At 51.8% G+C, this 20,672-nt stretch overlaps 1 protein-coding gene across 5 annotated transcripts in view; it reads left to right on the top strand.

The window, feature by feature from the left end:
- Positions 1-20,672, top strand: part of TBC1D16 (TBC1 domain family member 16) — an 86,336-nt gene that overhangs the window by 21,243 nt on the left and 44,421 nt on the right. For all 5 annotated transcript variants that reach the window (XM_055575302.1, XM_055575303.1, XM_055575300.1 and 2 more), the window contains exon 3: positions 1,184-1,781. In XM_055575302.1, the coding sequence (XP_055431277.1) occupies positions 1,184-1,781 (598 nt within the window). The remainder of the gene's footprint in view (positions 1-1,183; positions 1,782-20,672) is intronic.

Genomic DNA, 20,672 nt, shown 5'->3' with positions numbered 1-20,672 from the left:
AACTGTGAGGGGGGGGGATTCCAAGGTCCTGGTCCCTGAACTGTGGTCTAGAAGGCTGAGTGGCATGTTGCCTTGCCCCTGTGGATGCCTGACCACGGGCCCAAATTCCGAGGACTCGGGGGCCGGGAGCAGAGGTCCTAGGCCTGGGTCTGAGGGTGTTGCATGTTCTGGGCATAAAGCAGAAAGAAAAGCCACACCCTTTGAAGGGCTTCTGGTATCATCCTTGCCTGATGGGAGGCAAGGGAGAGGGGGCCAGAGGTCTCTGGGTCCCTTCCCAACCCAAAGCCATGTGGAGACACTTGACCTCACCTGAACATTATTCTTCTGGACAACTGGTTGGCAACCCCTGAATTCCCCGCTGTTGTGGAAGTGGCAGCTGGGCTAAGGATTCTGGGTTGGGTCAGAGCCCAGCGGCATGACAGGGGCCCCAGCTCCTGCCCCAGGGGCTTCTCAGAGACCCAGAGGCCTGGGAACCTGGGTGCCATAGGCCTAAGAGTCAGGACATCCCAAAATGGCAGGTGTCTCAGGAGGAAAGACTAACTTCCTCTCAGACTGAACATTCAGGGGCCCTAAGAGCCCACCCATGTGCTGCTGGCCTCAGAGAACTGCTCTTCTCTTCTTTGTCAGCAATCCAGGACATGACATTGAAGATGGCCCTCCTTCCAAAAAGCAGTGTTAAAGAAGAGATTCTGAGAAGTCTCAGCCGACAGGGAAAGGCCCAAATGCTACTCATCTTGGATTTATCTTTTGTGTGACATAGCAATAAAGTCTGCAGCCCGGCTCCCTCCTAAGATTGCAATGAAGCTGGTGGTACTTCTGGGTCCCTGGGTGTCTCCCCAGCCACCTGGGCTTATCCGGACTGGGAGGCTGATGGAGGCAAGGGAGCCCTGGGGCCCCCAGAGCCGTGGATAGGGTGGGGCTCTGAACAAGAGGAGGAGGGAAGGCACAGGACAGACTGCTGCTTGAGGGCTTGCCCCCTGGATCTGCTCAGTGTGTGTGCTTAGAAAACGCCCACAGCTCTCATTCATCCTGAGTTCAACTGTATCCCTCAGGTGTGTTTTCTTAGGGCTGGGCTGCACAGCCCCACAGTTTTACTCGCCCGGGTGTGGTTCCGGGAAGAAACCAGCTAGAGGCACTTGGTATATGGCCCTCCCTAACCATCTGTGCTCCTGACCCCTCATAGGCTACCTATGCTTGTACATGGAGAAGGATGAACTGCTGGGGGCCACCCTCATCCTCGCGTGGGTCCCCAACTCCCGGATCCAGAAGCAGGACGAGGAGGCGCTGCGCTATATCACCCCCGAGAGTTCCCCCGTGCGCAAGGCACCCCGCCCTCGGGGCCGGCGTGCCCAGAGCTCAGGGGCCCCCCACCAGCCATCCCCCACGGAGCCCAGGTCCACCCTGATCCCCAGAGACGAGGACATCCTGGTGGTGGCCCAGAGCATTCGAGACACCGAGTGTGTCAGCCCTTCGCCCGAGGACGGGGAGAAGCTGGCCCCGGGCTTGGGGACAGACGGCCCCCTCCCGGCCTTGCCGCCAGCCCACAGCGACTCAGGAATCTTGTCGGCAGTCAGTTCGCAAGACGGGATGGAAGAGGGCCGGGAGCCCCGGCCCGAGGTGGGCGAGGAGGAGGGTTCCTTGGAGCTGTCGGCTGAGGGTGTGAGCAGGGCCAGTTCCTTCGACTCGGACTCAGAGGCCTTCTCTTCACCCTTCTGCCTCTCACCCATCAGCGCCGCCCTCGCGGAGAGCAGCAGCTCCGTGTTCCTGGAGAGCGAGAGCGGGTGAGTTCCCCACTGCCCCCTGCGTCTCTGGGGCTGAGAGCAAGAGCCTGTGTCCCTGCTCTGCTCACTGAGTGTGGAGGACACCTGCATGCCATCCCATGGGTGCCAGAGTGCCTTCACTTCATGCCACCCCAGGGGGTTGTGAAGGACACGCAGCCTGGGCTGGGGGGCTGGGACTTCCCTCTTCCTTCTCTCCCCTTCCCTAGGACTAAACCTTCCCAGCCAAGTCTGACCAGCCCCGTACCCCAGTCCAGACCCCCCAGGACCAGGCCTCAGCATCCTGGCGTCTTCTATGCTCATCACTGGAGGGACTGAGATGGTCCGTCAGGCAAACCCAGGCAGGCCAGGGTGGCGGCAGAAGGCTTGTGGGGGAGGCCTGGTCCCCAGCCAGGCTCTGTGCTCTGCCTGCAGCCAAGCCAGGCACGGAGCCTGGCCCGCCAGAGGGGCCCTTAGCCTTTCTACTTCTCACACCCTCAAGCTATAAGAGGCTGGAACGCAGCCCCAGGGGGAAGTTGGCAGCATTTACTGTACAGCCGAGAGCCCAGGGGAACCAGATGCCTGGGCACATTAGCGGGCTCACTTTTCTTGCCACACACATGGGCGCTGGGAGGAGCAGCAGTGAGATGTTGCCTGAAGGGGGAGGGTTATCATAATGTCATATGGTGTCGCTGTTAGGGGCCTCGGGGCCTCCCAGAGGTGGGCGCGCAAAAGGCTCACGAACCACAGGCTTGGGCTAACTCAGAGCAGCCGGGGCAGGCGTGGGATGGGCAAGCATGGGACTTCTACAGCCCCTTCTCATGCTTGGCTGTGGTCCTTGTTCTCATATTTCCAGGCTAATGATGGTGATGACAGTAAGTACTGACGTTAGTCAGCATGTAATTCTTGAGCTCATGATGTGAGCTGGGCATGTGATCAGTGTGGATGTCTGGGTTTTGCCTGGGTGCAGGGCATGTGGGCCATGGATTAATTCTTTTTAGGCTCACAAGAACCCCAAACCCTGTGACGTAGGTGCTCACATCACCCTCTGTGTATCGAAGGGAGAAGTAAGGCTCAGAGAGGTTAAGGAACTTGCTGGAGGTCACCCAGCCAGTTCAGGAGCTGAGCCAGATTTGAACCCTGCTGGGTTTACAACGGACCTAGAGCAATAAGGTCACAGGAACTGATATGAGAAAAGGAACAGGATGGAGGAATGTGGAGCGCTTTGCTGGTTTCAGAGGGAAGGAATTTGAGACGAATTCTTTCCTGTTTCCTTCCCCAGTAAGATGTGGTCCATTAAAGCCCAAGGGTGAACTGATAACATTCTTCTCGCATACTGAAGCGTGCCATGTAAGGGAGCGGTCGGTCAGCTGCAGCCAAGGACTCCAGTGCCCCATGAGATTTCCTGAGCCATGTGCCCGTTTCCCACTAGGGAACCAGGCTCAGAAGGAAATCTGAAGCCCTGCCTGAGTCCCGCTGCCAGCGGGGCTCTGTCAGAGCTCCCCCTGGTGGTGCCACACTGCCAGTTACTCCTCATCAGCCCCTCTCAGCCACTTTGTGTCTCTATGGATTGCCTGTTCTGAACATTTCACGTCAATGGGATCATGCAACTTGTGTCCTTTCGTGTCTGCCTCCTTTCACTGAGCATAATGTTCTCAAGGTGCATCCAAGCGTGTCAGGACTCCATTCATTTTTATGACTGGCTAATACTCCCAGCAATTTTCACCTCCTGTTGGATTTGGGAACATTATCCTGTACTGCATGCAGACTCCTAACCTGAAGCTGCGTGCCATCTGTCAGGTGTGGGAGTTTGGCTGTCCCGTCATGACCCTTTCTGTGGTCATGCTTTGGAAACCCAAGTTACATCTTCCAGACCCATGTTCCACCCAATTTAGCTTAAGGTTCATATTTCTGCTTAGAGCTGCAGGGCATGCTCGGAAGGAAGACTATAGTGTCATGAGGGAGATCCCTCCCTCACTGTGGAGCCTCAACAATTCCATATTGCTTGCTTTTCTGGCTCAGTCTGTCCAGTTCCGCCAAGGCTTTGGGCTGGGGCAGGATGGCCATGAACGAGGTCCCCCTCCCTGCCTCCTGGGAGCGTGTGCTTCAGTCAGGGGCTGATGTGAAAACAGACTGTTTTTGAGATGCAATGTGAGAGGTATTACATGGAGGCACCCTAGTTCCTGACCCAGCCATGCTTGACAGGTTGCTGGAAGTTTAAAAAAAGAAAAAAGCAACTGTGGATTTCAAGAGGGACTGGGTGGGCCCTAGACTCTGCATTTTCTGCCGGGCTGCTCCTGCTTCTTTGCTCCTGGAGTTTAGTTGAGATTTTGTCTCCCCACCACATTCAAGACCTGAAAGCAAAGCTGGAGTGTCTCCACTCCCTCCTGCCCCTCACCCCCCTACAGCTCCCACCCAGTGATGGGCCTGAAATCTGGACTAAATGGTCAGTAGCCCAGGGTGCTATAGAGCAAGACTTCCCAGCCCAGAGAAAAATGAGAATGCCCCAGCAGCTTTGAAGGTCCCTGATTCCCAGACCCACCCAGACTGATTGAACCAGAATGACTTGGGTGGTGCCTGGGCATGGGCAGGATTTGGAGACCCTCTCCAAGGGTCTCCAAAGTGCCACCGCGCTTGAGAACCACTGTTGTGATAAGGGGAGCTTCCCTCATAGCTCAAGTGGTAAAGAATCTGCCTGCAATGCAGGAGACCCCGGTTCAATTCCTGGGTTGGGAAGGTCCGCTGGAGAAGGGATAGGCTACCCACTCCAGTACCCTTGGGCTTCTCTTGTGGCTCAGCTGGTAAAGAATGTGCCTGCATTGCAGGAGACCTGGGTTCGATCCCTGGGCTGGGAAAACCCCTGGAGAAGGGAAAGGCTACCCACTCCAGTATTCTGGCCTGGAGAATTCCATGGACAAAGGAACCTGGCAGGCTACAATCCAAGGAACACAGAGAGGCATGGGCCTTGTAGAGAGGACATCTGGAGTGAAGTCCTGGAGCACCAGCTTCTGCTGGACCAGACTCCCTACAGGGAGCTTGTCTTTGAGGACTTGAACGTGTTGGTAGTGGCTCCAGGGGGCAGAGGCTCTTCATTTAACTGGGAATTGGGTCCCCTCGGGGGAGCAGACAGGCTGGCTCACGGGATCCCTCTAGTGGCAGAACTTAAGAACTACATGTGGAGACTGAGCGTGTGGCTGGGCAAGGGTGGGAGGAGCAGCCCCCAATCTGAGAGTCCCTTAAACATTTTGTGATGTGGCAAGTAGTTTACGGAAGGGTCGAGTGGTTAGAATGACAATGTCCACTTGTGTGCTACCTGTGGGGTTTAGCCAGGCACAGCCTCATCCCTAGATGAGGCCACCTGCCATAGCCACCCCAGCATAGTGATGGCTGGAAATTCTTGACCACATGAGTGTCCAAAGACTGTTGGGAAGTGGGTGGACAAGGAAGGCTATGTGGCTGACTTGCCATCATGGACCCTCCTCCCACCGAGGACTGACTTCTACAAGCAGGGGTTAGGGTCTGTGGCTGTCTCAGTCCTATGCCTTCCATAGTGTCAGAAATCAAGGCTTTGGGTTGGGATGAAGGTGAGAATAACCACCAGACAAGATCAGTGGCCAGCCCGTCATTCGTTTATGTCCTGAGAGGTACCTGGTCCAGTCTCTAGGGCTAGTTGGATGAGGATGTTGTATAACAGGACCCCCATGTGGACCCCTACGTGGCATCTCAACTGCCCCCCACCTGGGGAAGTATGTGGTGACATTTATGAACTGATAACACAGCTCCCACTCCCTAAATCAAAAGGTGTCTTCTGGAACTCATCCCAAGAACCAATCTAAATTACAGAAATAAAGCATATTTGCATGAAGATGTCCATCTTGCTCTTCTTTATACTGGAGGGGAAAAGGGATGAATCTACAGAAAGAGATGCATCCATTACTGTTCATCTTCCAGGTTAAGGGGTTTTATTGGAGGCCTGTGAGCCCCCTGAGGTCTTTCACCACTTCCTGTATATGTGCTCATGGGTTTTCATTTACCTGAGGAGGGGGCACTTCTGGCCCCAAAGGTGCAGAAACTTAGTACTGCCAGACAGAAGATTGTGCAGTATTAGTAAAGGTTATACATCAGTGTGGAAATTTATGGTGTATCAGTAACAAAGCAGGTAGCAAATAATGTACACATTTTGACTGAAATCCATGGGAAGGCCTGATGCATGAATGAGGCCATCCAAGCAGCGCTGCCTACTAGAACTTTCCTGATCTGTGCCATCGCGATAACGCCACTGCCTTGCTTACCTGGGGAATACGTGAAAGGTGGCTAGTGTGACTGACAAGCTGAATTTTTAATTTACCTGATATTGATTGAGATAAATTTAAGTGACACATGTGAACACCCTATTGGACAGCACCAGTTGAGAGGAAGCTGTGCCAATATGTTAGGATAGTGTGGTTGTGAGTCATTTTTTTCTTTCTCAAGTTTCAAAAATGTTAAAGTGTTACTATATTAATCATATGATGAAAACAAATTTTAAAACTAGATAGCCAGGGACTTCCCTGGTGGTCCAGCGGTTAAGAATCCACCTTCCAACATAGGGGATGTGGGTTGGATCCCTGGTTGGGTGCTGCAGCTAAGAGTTCGCATGTCGCAATTAAAATATCCCACGTGCCCCAACTAAAGAACCTACACACTGAAAATCAAAGATCCCGTGTGCTGCAACGAAGATCTGATGCAGTCAGATAAATAAATATTTTAAAAAATAGATCACAGAGCTCATAGCCGCTGCATAGCTCAGACTAGCTCACCCCCGTCTGCTGTCTTGCATGCTTGTTAATAAGAAGGCCCCCTAGGACCCCGTGAGGCCCTCCCCATGAAGCTGATGCTCGCCCCCACCCCCAGGGTAAATGTGTGCCAAGTGAAGGGTGGTGTTCAGGTTACAGAATGAGCTGGGTGGCCTTGCCACTTCAAGGCTCTCACCTTGGCATCATTGGGGCAGTGGTCCAGCCAGCGCAGACACGGGTCCGGGAGAGTCAGGTGCAGCCATGCGGGGATGACAGCTGCCTGTCCCCGGGGTCCTACTTGGATGCTCACCTTCCTGCCGACGTCTCCTCTCCCCTTTTGCCATGCTTGCTGTGGTTTGGCCAGCCGTCCCCCACAGCCTCACCCTTCTGCAGCCTCCCTCCAGCTGGAATGTGCTCCCCTCCCCTGGTGAAACGCCAGCCAGACTGTGGTCTCCTCCATGACCCCAGCTTGTTCCCCAGAGCTCCTGCCACCTTCCCCAGGCATCTTGTTTATGTGGCATTTAACATATGCTGCCTCCTGCTGTTGCTTTTCCTTGAGCTTTACCGTTTTCTGGGCTGGTGCCATCCTATGGGACTTTCCATGGTGATGAACGCTGTCCAGTGCGGTGACCACTGGCCACATGTGGCTGTGGACTCCTGGAAATGTGGCTCTGGAAACCGAGCAACTGGATTTTTAGTGTTTTCATCTTTAATGAATGTAAAGTCCAGTAGCCACAGGTGGCGAGGGCTTCCATGTTGGACAGTGCAGGCCCAGAAGAAACTGTGCTTCTGGAGGGTGGGAGGGGAGACTGGTAGTCACCCTCCTTGCAAAGAGGAGCCCCTCAGAGTGCTCTGTCGAGAGAGAGAAAGGGGAAAAGGCCAGAAAAGTGAACAGGTGTCCCCGCCCCCCACCCAGGGGCTGGTTTCCTAGGGGGTGGATGGTAGGAGGGGTCACAAGCAGAAGCCAGTGAGGAGGGAGGGTAGTGACGGAGCCAGCCCCGAGGGCAGTGACTTCGACAGCATGACGCGCCCACCCCGCAGAGGGAGCCAGGCTGAAATAAATGGCATCTTAAGTGCTTTTTGCCTTTAGGAGGAAAAGGCTCTGTGACACCAGGGTATCAGCCGTAAAGGCTAAATTATTCATACCGTCTCGATGTCGCTGGTGTAACTGGCCCTGCTTCTCCTACCCGCTCTGGGGAGAATCCAGCCTCAGAAGGACCTGAAGCCTCTGAGCTGGGTAGGCCAGGGCCAGGTTCTGTCACTGATTGTGGGGCTGCCAGGAGGGACCCGGAGGGGGTCGTGCTGGTCACCCAAAGCCTGGTGAGGGGGAAGGCTGTGCGATGCCATGTGATTCTTAGTTGCTTTGGGCGGTTTTCATAAATAGCCTTGTCGTTCCTTTTCTGTCCAACCATCTCAGGGCAGGCGGGCAAGCCTGCAGGAGTAGAAACTGCAAGGCGTGAGGGGTGATATAAACAAGGAAGACACTTTTTATCCCTTCCCACCCAGAGCAGCTAAAGCCAATAAGAACCCTCTCCCAGAGGTGGGAGATGAAGGAAGAAGAGGAGGAGGGGCCAGAAGGATGGGACCCTAAAGAGATGAAGAGGGGGAGCAACAGAGAAGGGCCAGTGGCTGGGCCAGTGGATGTCCTCAGAGGCCATTCCAGCAGCAAGGGGACTGGGGATGGGGTGAGGGAAGGTCCCGGGGCTGTGCCATCCAGGAGAGGAGGGTAATGGCTGGAGAGCATGAATGTGGGTCCTGGAGAGATTTAAGAGGTGGAATGGCCAAGAGTTGGTGAGAAGAGGGATGGCCAGGTGCTGGGGGGCACACCCCCCAAATTTCTGGAAAATCTCTGGGCTAGCTCAGTACTGGGCTGGCCCAGGTGCCCCAGATGTCCTGAGGATGCTCCTGGAACACCCACCCTCACCCCCTGGGGGCCCCCAGCAGCAGCCTGGCAGCCGAGAAGCTGGCAGCTTCCAAAGATCTGTTGTTTGGGTTTGTTTGTGCTTCTGTAACCGGGAGCTGAGATTTATTTCTTTAAAACATCCCATCTCCCGACACCCTGCAATCTGTTCTGTGCGTCGTTAAGACTAATCTTGTCTTATGTTTCTGTAGCACTCGGCAGGCTCTGTGCGGCATCTCTCCCTCCACACCGCCCCCCCTGCACCCACATCTCTGCTCCATGTGCGGCCCCCCAGCCAAGGTGGCAGTCACTCACCACTGCCCTGCTCCATGCCTGGGGCTGGCCGATAGCAGGGGTCCAAAGGAAGCCTATTTGAGAAGGGCAGCTGGTGGGACTGAGCCCTTGGACCAGCCTGGGAGCCTCACTGCCAGTCAGGGAAGCCAGGCGCTGCCTGGGGCAGAGGATGGCCCTTCAGCGTCTACCCTGCAGCTCTGGAAGCTCACTGGCGGCCAGCTGCCACTGGCTCCAGGAGCTCGGAGGGGCTGCCAGGGAATTCAGGCTGGGTCTTGACGGTGCCCAGTCATTTGATGTGAGACTCAGGGTGGCTGTTTGGCTCAGCATGCCGTCTGGGGACGGAAGGGGCAGGCCATCTGGGCTGGGCCAGGTCTGCCGTCAAATGTAAACCAAGCCCTGTGTGATCCCCGGGGCAGGAGCCTGTCAAGGTGTTTTAATCTCTCTGTCTCAGTTTCCTCATCTGTACAGTGGGGCCACTGTGAACACAAAGGTGATGAGTAAAAGGAGTTCCAAAAGGCTCAGCACAGAGTAGGCAAATGGCAGTCATTTACCAGGACGCTAAAAATAAAAGTGGCATTTTTATGGCACCTATCAGAGTGCCAGCCCGAACCTAAGAGGTTTGTGTTAGTTTCTTGGGGCTGCTGTAAGGAAGGACTGTAAACCGGTTGACTTAGAAAATCAGAGAGAGATTCTCACGGTTTTGGAGGCTGGAAGTCTGAAGTCAAGGTGTTTGAAGGTCCAAAGAGGTCCTTCCTGCCCCTGCCAGCTCCTGGGGCTCCAGCTGTCCCTCGTGGCCACGCCCCTCCAATCTCTGCCTGCATCGTCACATGATTTCTCTTCTCAGTCCTTGGATTTAGGGCCCACTCTCAATCCAGGATGAGCTCATCTTGGGATCTTTAACTAATTACATCTGTAATTTGTTTCCAAATAGGGTCACATTGAGAGATGAATTTGGGGAGACCCTATTCAATCCATCTTAGGCTTTGTGGGCACTGACTATTTAACCCTTGAAACAATGCCCAAGGTTGGGGTGTTCTTCTCCCATTGTAGAGAAGGTTGAGGCACAGGGTCACAGAGCGAGGCTCCTAGCTGAGGTACCAGCTATGATGTTAAAAACAGAAAAGCAAAACAAAATCCAGCCCTGTTTCCGTCATCACTTGGCACATGAATCGCCCCTCTGGCCTAGTCCTGTTGGCCCCTTGGGTCTGTTTGGAACCCTGCACCCCCCACCAGAGGCTTGTGGGGCTGGAGCAAAGATGCTGTGGAAATCTACTTGTGACATAAGTAATATATGTCCATTTTAGAAATTTGGGAGGAAAGGCATAAAGAAAATATTTATGGTCATCAGTCCTTCCAGCATTACTATTATCATTTTGGTTTAGTTCTCTCTGGCCTTTTGAAGATGGGGATTGTAATTGTCCATCTGAAGAGTTGACAGATCTTCTCTATAAAGGGCCGTGTAGTGAGTATTTTTGGTTTTTTGAATGGCACAGCCTCTGTGTAGCTTCTTAACTCTGTCCATAGAAAACAGCCACTAGCAATATGAAAGTGATTGGGTATGGCTTGGTTCCAGTAAAATTTGATTTATGGATTCCTTGTATTTCATATAATTTTCGTGTGTCATGAAATAGTTCCCTCCTTTTGTCCTTTTCAACACTGAAAAATGTTCAAACCCATTCTTCGCACAAAAACCTGCACATGAATGTTTGTAGCAGTTTCCTTCATAAATGCCAAAACTTGGAAGCAGCCAAGATGTTCATTCTTCCATAGGTTAAGGGAGAGATAGACTGGTCTATCTAGATAACGGAATTCTATTTAGCACTAAAAAGAAATGAGCTATCAAGACAGAAAAAGACATGGAGGAAACATAAATGCATGTTGCTAAGTGAGAAAAGCCAATCTGAAAAGGCTACAGACTGTGTGATTCCAACTATATGACTTTCTGGAAGAGTCAAAGCTATGGATACACTAAAAAAAGATCAGTGGTTGCCAAGCATTAGGGTTGGATAGAGCACAGAGGATTTTTAGGTAAGTGAAACTTTTCTGGATGACGCTGTGATGCTGATACATGTCCTTATACATTTGTTAAAATCTAAAGAATGTACAGGGCTTCCATGGTGGCTCAGCAGTAAAGAATCCACCTGCAATGCAGGAGACACAGGTTCAATCCCTGGGTTGGGAACATCCTCTGGAGAAGGAAATGGCAACCCACTCCAGAATTCTTGCCTGAGAAATCCCACGGGCAAAGAAGCCTGGCCAGCTACAATTCATGGGGTCACAAAAGAGTTGGACACAACTTAGTGACTAAACAACAATAACAATATAGAATGTACAGCATCAAGAATGAACCACAATGTAAACTATGGGCTTTAGTTAATAATAATGTATTGATATTGTTCATCAATCATAACAAATGTATCACACTAATGCAAGATGTTAGGGGAACATCTGTGTGAGCAGAAAGGTATCTAGGAACTCTTTGTTCCTTCTGCTCAGTTTTTTTGTAAATCTAAAACTGCTCTTCAGTTCAGTTCAGTTCAGTTCATTCACTCAGTCATGTCCAAGTCTTTGGGACCCCATGAATCGCAGCACACCAGGCCTCCCTGTCCATCACCAACTCCCGGAGTTCACTCAAACCCACGTCTGTCGAATCGGTGATGCCATCCAGCCATCTCATCCTCTGTTGTCCCCTTTTCCTCCTGCCCCCAATCCCTCCCACCATCAGAGTCTTTTCCAATGAATCAACTCTTCGCATGAGGTGGCCAAAGTACTGGAGTTTCAGCTTTAGCATCATTCCTTCCAAAGAAATCCCAGGGCTGATCTCTTTTAGAATGGACTGATTGGATCTCCTTGCAGTCCAAGGGACTCTCAAGCATCAATTCTTCGGCGCTCAGCTTTCTTCACAGTCCGACTCTCACATCCATACATGACCACTGGAAAAACCATAGCCTTGACTAGATGGACCTTTGTTGGCAAAGTAATGTCTCTGCTTTTGAATATGCTATCTAGGTTGGTCATAACTTTCCTTCCAAGGAGTAAGCGTCTTTTAATTTCATGGCTGCAGTCACCATCTGCAGTGATTTTGGAGCCCCCCAAAATAAAGTCTGACACTGCTTCCACTGTTTCCCCATCTATTTCCCATGAAGTGATGGGACCAGATGCCATGATCTTCGTTTTCTGAATGTTGAGCTTTAAGCCAACTTTTTCACTCTCCTCTTTCAATTTTATCAAGAGGCTTTTTAGTTCCTCTTCACTTTCTGCCATAAGGGTGGTGTCATCTGCATATGTGAGGTTATTGATATTTCTCCCAGCAGTCTTGATTCCAGCTTGTGCTTCTTCCAGCCCAGCGTTTCTCATGATATACTCTGCATATAAGTTAAATAAGCAGGGTGAGAGTATACAGCCTTGACGTACTCCTTAAAAATAGGCTATTAAAAAATTCTTAGCTCATGGATTGTACAGATAGCAGGCCATTACGTGCTGACTCCTGGTCTAAGCCAGCACTGCTCAGTAGAAATGTAGTGAGCCACATACGTGATTTAAAATTTTCTAGTAGTCTTGCTTTTAAAAAATTCCATCTTGAAATAACTATAGAGTCACAGGAAGTTGCAAACTATGTACAGGGAAGTCCCATGCATCCTTCACTCATCCTCCCCTGATTGCAGTATCCTGTGTAAAACCATGATACACATTCCAGACCGGGAAATGAAGTTGGGTACAACGCACAGATCTTGCTGGTCTTTCAAACTCCATTTGTGTGTACCTGCATATAGAATCCTGTGCAATTGTGTCGCACGTGTAGCTTTGTGTAACCACCACCACAATCAAGGTACAGAACAGTTCCATCGCTGCCTGGCTGCCATATGCTCCCCCTCATAGTTGCAGCCACTACTATATTCTCTGTCTCTAGAAGACTTCCATATAAGTGGTACCACATGCTCTGTCACCTTGAGATGGGCCTTTTTCACTCAGCATAACTCCCTTGAGCCCCATCCAAGACACTGTATGTACTTGTAGTGCTTTCCTTTTTATTGCTAAGTAGTATTCCAAGATGTTCATGAACCAGTTTGTTTAAGTATCCACCCTTTGAAGGAAGGACATTAATGGGTTGTTTCCAGTTTGGGGCATTTATGAATAAACCTGTTGTGAACCTTTCTATATGGGTTTTTGTCTGAATGTAGTTTTCATTTTTCTGGGAGAAATTCCCAAGAGTGTAATTGCTAGGTCATATGTATGATGGTTGCATGTTTTGTCTTAAAGAAATTGCCCAAATTTTTTTCCAGAGTAGCTGTGCCATCTTATATTTTCACCAGCAATATAGGTGAGTGGTATAGTTTCTTTGAACCCTTGCCAGCATTTGGTGCGCTCAATCCAAGGAGATCCAACCAGTCCATGCTAAAGAAAATCAGTCCTGAATATTCATTGGAAGGACTGATGCTGAAGCTGAAACTCCAATACTTTGGCCACCTGATGTGAAGAACTGACTCATTTGAAAAGACCCTGATTCTGGGAAAAATTGAAGGCGGGAGGGAGGAGAAGGGGATGACACGACAGAGGGTGAGATGGCTAGATGGAATCACCGACTCAATGGACATGAGTTTGAGTAAACTCTGGGAGTTGGTGATGGACAGGGAGGCCTGGCACACTGCAGTCCGTGGGGTAGCAAAGAGTCGGGCACGCCTGAGTGACTGCACTGACTGACTGACTGACTGTTTTGTATTTTGGCCATTTTGGTATGTGTGTGGTGTCCCGCTGTGGTTTAATTTGCATTTCCCTAATGATTAGTGATGTTGAGCATTTTTACATGTGTTTCTCTGCCATCTTCTTCTTCTCTTTGGTGAAATGTCTCTTCATGTCTTTTGCCTATATTCTGATCTTCCTGGTGGGGTTTCCTGGTGGGGTTTCCTGGTGGGCTGTCCTGGTGGCTCAGATGGTAAAGAATCTGCCTGCAGTGCAGGAGACCTGGGTTCAGTTCCTGGGTTGGGAAGGTCCCCTGGAGGAGGGCATGGTTATCCACTTCAGTATTCTTGCCTGGAGAATCCCCATGGACAGAGGAGCCTGACAGGCTACAGTCCATGGGGTTGCAAAAAGTAGGATGTGACTGAGTGAGTAAGCACACAGGACGCACACTCTTTCTTTGTAACCGTTATATGTTTGAGAGTTCTTATTTTCTACGTACTAGTCTTTTGTCAGGTATGTGATGTACAAGTGTATCTCTGAAGTTACATTTCATCCTCCTAGCAGAATCTTTCACAGGGTAAAATATTTTAATTCTGATGACACCCAACTTATCAATTTTTCCTCTTGTGACTCTTGCTTTTGTTGTCAAGTCTAAGAACTCTTGGCCTAGTCCTGAATCCTAAAGATGATCTCCTATCATTTTCTAAAACTTTTGTCATTTTCATTCTACATTTAAGTCCATGACTCATGTGGAGTTAATTTCAGTATAAGGAATGAAATTTAGGGCAAGGTTTATCTTTCAGCCTGGGAATGTTTTGCTGCCCCAGAATCATTGAAATGGGGTACCTTCCTCCATGGAATTGCTTTTGCACTTTTGCCAAAAATCAGTCAAGCATAAATGTGTGTATCTAATAGCTGCATTTTAATGAGTAAAAAAGTGAAATATGTAAAATCAATTTGAATAATTACCCAGTATACCCCAAATATTACCATTTCAACGTGTGATCAGTATTAAAAGTTGATGGAAGATGTTCAGTATTCTATCTTTGTACCTAGTCTTAGGGAATCTCGTGTGAACTTTAACCCTTGAGCACATCTCAGTTTTGTTTTGCTTTTTTAAAATTTACTTTTAGCTGTGCTGGGTCTGCGTTGCTACACGGGCTTTTCTCTAGACGCGAAGAGCAGGGTCTACTCTCTAGTTGCAGTGTGCGGGCTTCTCATTGTGTTGGCTTCTCTTGTGGAGCATGGGATCTAGGTGCACGGACTTACGTCATTGCAGCACATGGGCTCAGTAATTGCGGCTCCCAGGCTCTAGAGAACAGGCTCAGTAGCTGTGGCACATGGGCTCAGTTGCTCCTCAGCATGTGTGATCTTCCTGGATCAGGGATCGAACCTGTGTCTCCTGCATTGGCAGGCAGATTCTTTACCTCTAAGCCACCACATCTCAGTTTAAATTTGCCACATTTCAAGTGCTTGATGCCACATGTGGCACAGGACCATGGCGTTGGCCAGCTCTAACCTCTACTGGTTGGTGTCCTGATATGGTTTTATTGGTTTTTGTCTCTTTTTTTTTTCTCCTAGTGTTCTCTGGCTAGCCCTCTTCCTTTGTCCTTGATGGCTGAGCAGCTTCTAGGGGGAGGTCTCATGAATGATCTGTTGCCCCTGCTCGGGGAAGGTTCTGTAGCTCTAGCCCCTCCCTGACTTGGAGCAGAGATTCTGGAAGTCACCAGTGTTACCCAAGGAAGCAAGATTCCAAAAAGACAGGTACCTGGTAGAGCCCTTGCATGGGTCGATCTTGAAATCATGATATTGTTGACTGTCCTCTCAAGGACTGTCAGCTCTCTAGAAAGCCGGCCTCTTTCTATTAAATCTATCAGGACAGGGAGGAAATAAGTGCATCAACCCTCCCGAAGTGAAAAGAAAGAAGTTCAGCCTCCAGGGGAGGCCACACTCCCGAGGGAATTGACAGTCCCAGTGCAGGATGACTGTCGAAGGACAAGGAAATGAAACAGTTGTCAGCCTTTCCCCCTCAGCTCACAAACCACCACAGCCCCTCTGGGGGTCCTTGATGCAACCCTCACTGATTTGTTGCAGGGGGTAGTGGGGATGCTCTCCAGGGGGCTGTGTTGCTCTGACTGCACAGAGCCCCGCATGGGAGCGGGAAGCTAGAGGCCCTGGGGGCCCCGGCTCTTGCATCAGCAGCCCTGGCAGGGCCTCTGCAGGGCCCACGTGAGCTTCTGAGAGCTTTGAGCATAAGGTCACAGAATAATGACATGGCAGTGTCTCCCGGGTAAGCCATCCTCTGTCTTTGGGGAACCCCCCCTCAACTTGGCTGTTGCAACGTAACCCAATACCTGATGAAATCCTCCCCCAAAGCAAGAGGGAGGTGACCAATGACCTTTGTCATTTGATGGGAACGTTCCTGTATCCTCTGCTGTTTGCCTTAACGTTCATTCCCAGCAAAGTAAACAAAGCATTTTTACTTGGATTTTCCGTTCAATTCAACCAGTGTTCCCTAAATGCCTGTGGTGTGCTGGGGAGAAAGGGCTCCTGGTGGCCCCTCCACCATATCCAGAATGTGCTTCCTTGCTTCGGGAAATCTGTTTTGGGAACCTGAGAGTATGGTTTCCCTGACGATCTAACAGCCGAAGCCCAGCCACACTGGTCATCGCAAAAACGCCTGCCCTTTGAAAGTCATGGGCCAGTGGAAGCAGGCCTGAACTCTGGTGCCAGCAGGTGGCCTCAAGTAAATTCCCGACCTTCCTTAGCAGCAGGCAGTGACACAGATGGTCCCTAAGTGTGGCCACCCTGGAGCCGAGCCCCTGGCCCCCTCCCAGCTCTGCCCAGCTCTGTGCCTTCACACGTCTCCATCCTCATTGCCCCACCTTTTACCCCACACAGTGACCATCCTTGCCCACTAGACCATCACAGGTGAGTGGCTCCTAAGTGCCCTGGAGGTCCCCAGGAGGAGGTGTGGAGACGAGCCTTCAGGCTTAGATAGCCACATGCCTCTTCTGTTACATTTTATTTGATGGTTTCCAAGATGGGGCGCAAACCCTCTAAAGTTGGGAAGGTGCTTTCCTGAGAGGCTTTGAGGCCAGCAAAGGGTGCTTGCCAGGGTCGGGGTAACATGGGGCTAAGAAGCCAGAAGTGGAAATGTTCTGGAAGGAGGGAGGGTGGCTGTCTCATGGGTCACAGAAAGGGAGACCTGCACACATCTGGAAAGGAAAGGGAGGGAAGGAGACCTGGGACCCAGCAAAAGGGCATAGATGTGGCCTCTCCCTGGAGCCCCAGGGCTGGCAGTTAGGGCCGGACCCTGTAGATGGTAAGACATCAGGATCTGTCTTGCTTCTGTAAATATTTAAACACTGGGAGGATTATTTTTGGTAGCTACGGTCTCTCTCCGAGCCTGGCGGGCTGCCGGGAAGGGTGTCGAGTGACAGCGGGCTCTCTGCATGCTCCCCCGCGCTCCGCGTGCTCACGGGCACAACGGCCACGACTTAAATGGGGTCACAGTTCTCCTTTCTGGGAGAGCCTGACCAGGCACAGGCTCACAGGCTTCCACGTTCGGGGTAAGACCGACGTGACCAACACGGATGTCAAGCTCCAAAGTTTCCCTGATGATAGTTGAAAGTGACAGTGCCTTGAGCTTCCAAACCGCGAGCAGTGAAGTAGCAGGGCCGCCGCCCGGCCGGGCACCCCCTAGGGAGGTGGCCACGCTCCACCAGACCCACCGGGGGTGAAAGGACTCATTGTGTGCCCCCGCAGAGCACGAGGGGCTGTAGAGAGCCGTCTTTGTCGGGTCCACAGGACTGACGTGCAGAGGAGCCTGCTCCCGCGGCGGGCGTGGACGTGGGGTGCCGAGGTTCACCGGGGCCCAGCTCTCTGGGAGTGGCGGCCAGTTTCCCCCGGCCCCAGCATCAAATCTATCTGGGCATCATGGCCCTGCTTCTTCCCCATGGAACATGAGGCTGGCATACACCCTCCCTTGAAACTCCATTTTCCTGGAGATGGCACTTTAGCTGAGGAGGGCTCTGTGTGTGCCCAGCAGATGGCAGGCTTCCCCCAGATCAGCCAGGGGTGTGCCCTGCCCGCTGAGCCCGCCCCGCCTCCCACCCAGAGAGGAAGTTCCATCTGCCCTTTGTTGCTCACCTGTCCCCGCTCCCTTCTCACTGCCTGTTCCTGAGGGGCTGCCTGAATGTGTGCTGCTGAGGAGGGGACACAAGCTCCGGCCCAAGCCAGACTCCCTCGGCTGTGGGGCTGCCAGACACGCCTTTCCTGGGTCCCGTCTCTATTTTCAGCTGGCCTCCATCTCCCCACCGACTTTCCGTCTCCTCTCTTGGGGGTCTGATAGATGGAGAGTTGCCAGCATGGTGCCCCACACCACCCCCAGCCTTGTGCTATCCACCGCCTCCCCAGAGACCAGATAGCTAGACAGACTTGGTCTCTGGCCCCAGATCAGAGACACACAGCCGACATTAGACCTGGGATACCAGGCAGCGGTCATCCCGGGATGCAGACTGCTTACTGTCCTTCTCACTGCCCCTGTGGACATGCTGACCCCTACCACAGCCCAGCTGAGTCCCAAGGGTGGTCTTGTTTGGGATTTACTTTGTTGGACACTCTCTCTTTAAAAAAAAAAAAAGTTAATGGTTTTTGTATAAATAATATGTAGTTAATACAGATGTGTTAGATATAAAGGAGTGATACCCCAAGGAACTGAAAGCAGGGACTCAAAGAGTTATTTACACACATCTTCCATGACTTTTGAGAACCAACTTTTTCAGATTAGCCATAAGGCTATGTCGATTGTTCCTCACCCCAACATTGGTCTGGAACTCCAGTCACACTGCTGTGGCCCGGGACTGCTGGCTCGGGCACCTCTGCAGCAGCTCTGGTGCAGTAACCGTGCACCTCTGTCTGGTTTGGAAGGAAAGGCCGGCAAAGCTACCCGTGGCACCAAGGCCAGGGGGCTAACTGTGGCCTGGGCTCCCACCGCCTGGTCTCCTTCTGGTGAACAGGGCCTGAGGCTGATCACCACACACACCTCCCTGTAACAGGGACCTACGCCTGCTCTCAACATGGCTTGTTCAACCCAGATCTAAGGTGGTTGAAAATCAAATCCAGTTTTAGGCCCTGAAAGCAGGTTCTTCAGAGACTCCGGTGGGCGGGGAAAATTGGAGGAAGCTCTGGGAGGCTTGTCAAGGTCAGATCAGGAGATACTGCTGCCCCAGCCTTTTCCAGAACTTAGAAAACTAGACTCTCCCTGTTGTCTTCTGGGAACTGGGAAAATGAACACACCCTTCTGAGTGCCTGGCACCGAAGGGAGGGTACCTAAACAGGACCCAGAGTCCCTGGCACACCCCCCCCCTCCCAGAGGATGGGAATTGACACTGGGAATCCAGGAGGGGGCATCAGGGAGGGACTAACAGGGCATGCCAGCCATGAGGGTCCCCCTGCCTGCCCCCAGGAATCTCTACCAGTAACCTGTGGTGAGATTGGCCAGGGCCAGTGTTTATACCCCTCCTCTTGGGCTTCCCTGGTAGCTCAGACAGTAAAGAATCTGCCTGCAATTCAGGAGACTTGCATTCAATCCCTGGATTGGGAAGATCCCCTGGAGAAGGGAATGGCTATCCACTCCAGTATTCTTGCCTGGAAAATTCCATGGAGAGAGGAGCCTGGAGGGCTACCATCCATGTGTTTGAAAAGAATCGGACACAACTGAGCGACTAATATTACTTTCTTATAACAAAAGCACTGGTTTTTCTATTAATGAAGCTTCTAGAGTCCTCCCAGCCTGCAGCAAAGCAAAAGGCAGCTCAGGTCACAGGCAAAATGAGCAAGGGTCACTGGGGAGGCGGGCCTGGCTTGTGGGAACTGGGCTAGTAAAGCCGGCCTGCTTTCCTCTCCCTGCCTCCCTTTAGCCTCCTGGGCCCTGCGGGCCAGCTACTATAGAAGCCCATAGCCCATTCCTTCTTGCCCTGGGGCCAAGTAGCAGGAGGTGGCGTACCTGTTGGGACAGGTCCCCAGGCCAATGCTGACTGGACTGCCGCAGAATGCATGCCTGCCTTCTCAGAGGAACCATACACAAAGTCCAGACCTCCAGAAACAGCTAATACATGGAGTGACCTTTGAGTTTGGCAAGTGCTCAGCCAAAGCGCAGCATGAACTTGGCCCAAATGGCCAACGTCCCTAATGGCACAGGTCAGGACCTCCAGGCTGCCCTGGGGCCCATGCCTGGGGTCATCGCTCACAGGATGGCCTAGGCAGAGTCTGAGGCCTGATGACTCAGCACCCTTCACCTCTGCCGGGACAGGGCCACATGCAGACGGTGCCTGTGCAGACTTGCCAGTCTGCCCAGGATGAGAACAGCCCCACCTACCTGGGGATAAGCCTTTAAAACAATCCTGAACTCTGCACAGGCCCTTAGCCCTGGCGAGGAGAGGAGAGAGGTGAAGATAGCTGGACTCATTCAGACTTATTCTGCAACAGGCAAAAAACCATGTCTTTTCATCCTTGAGAACACCCAGCACCACATTTATTTTGGAAGCACCTCTGTCATTCAAACAAAGCTCAAAGCCGAAGGGTCACCTGCACGAGGCCACACCGATGGAGATGATGGGGACCTGGTTAAAAGGCTTTGGGCATTTAACCACATCCAGAGCAGTAGCCCCCAGCTCTGAGGACTCTACTTCGATTGTTTAAGGGGCAAAATTCACTCCTTGCTCACAGTGCCTCTTCATCAGGGGAAAGCAGTGCTGCTTATGAGGGGTCTTAATGGTCCCCCACATTTGGGGTGCCCTTGGGGCCACCTTGAGTCCCACTGTGAGTGGGATTGCAGTTCACGACTCCCTGGCTGCTCACACTGCTTTCACCCACAGCTGGCGTTTGTGTAATGGACGGAAAACATCTCCACTCATCCCTGTGCCTTTTCCCTCATTTTTAAAGAAATGTCTTTTGGGGAAACCTTTTTCTCTCTTATTGACTGAAAAACTTTTCCTTGGTGGAACTGAGGGTACCAGGTCCCCAGAAAGGGCCCGGCCTGGGGGCAGGTGTGGGTTGGATGTAGTGAAACCGCCAAGCCTGGCAGGCGGGGAGGCATGGCTCTGGCCGGGCTTTTCCACGGGGCTGGCCGGGGCACACTTCATGGTGCTTGGCTGAACTGAGCTTTGATACCGAGAGGTTTTAACTGACAAAACAAGCAGGGACCACTAAGTTTTGCTTCGTGGCTGATTAATGATTAAAGGACCAACAGTCCATGCATAA

The sequence above is a fragment of the Bubalus kerabau genome, chromosome 4 (assembly GCF_029407905.1).
Source record: "Bubalus kerabau isolate K-KA32 ecotype Philippines breed swamp buffalo chromosome 4, PCC_UOA_SB_1v2, whole genome shotgun sequence".
Lineage (NCBI taxonomy): Eukaryota > Metazoa > Chordata > Mammalia > Artiodactyla > Bovidae > Bubalus > Bubalus kerabau.
This window is presented reverse-complemented; position numbering and strand designations above follow the sequence as displayed.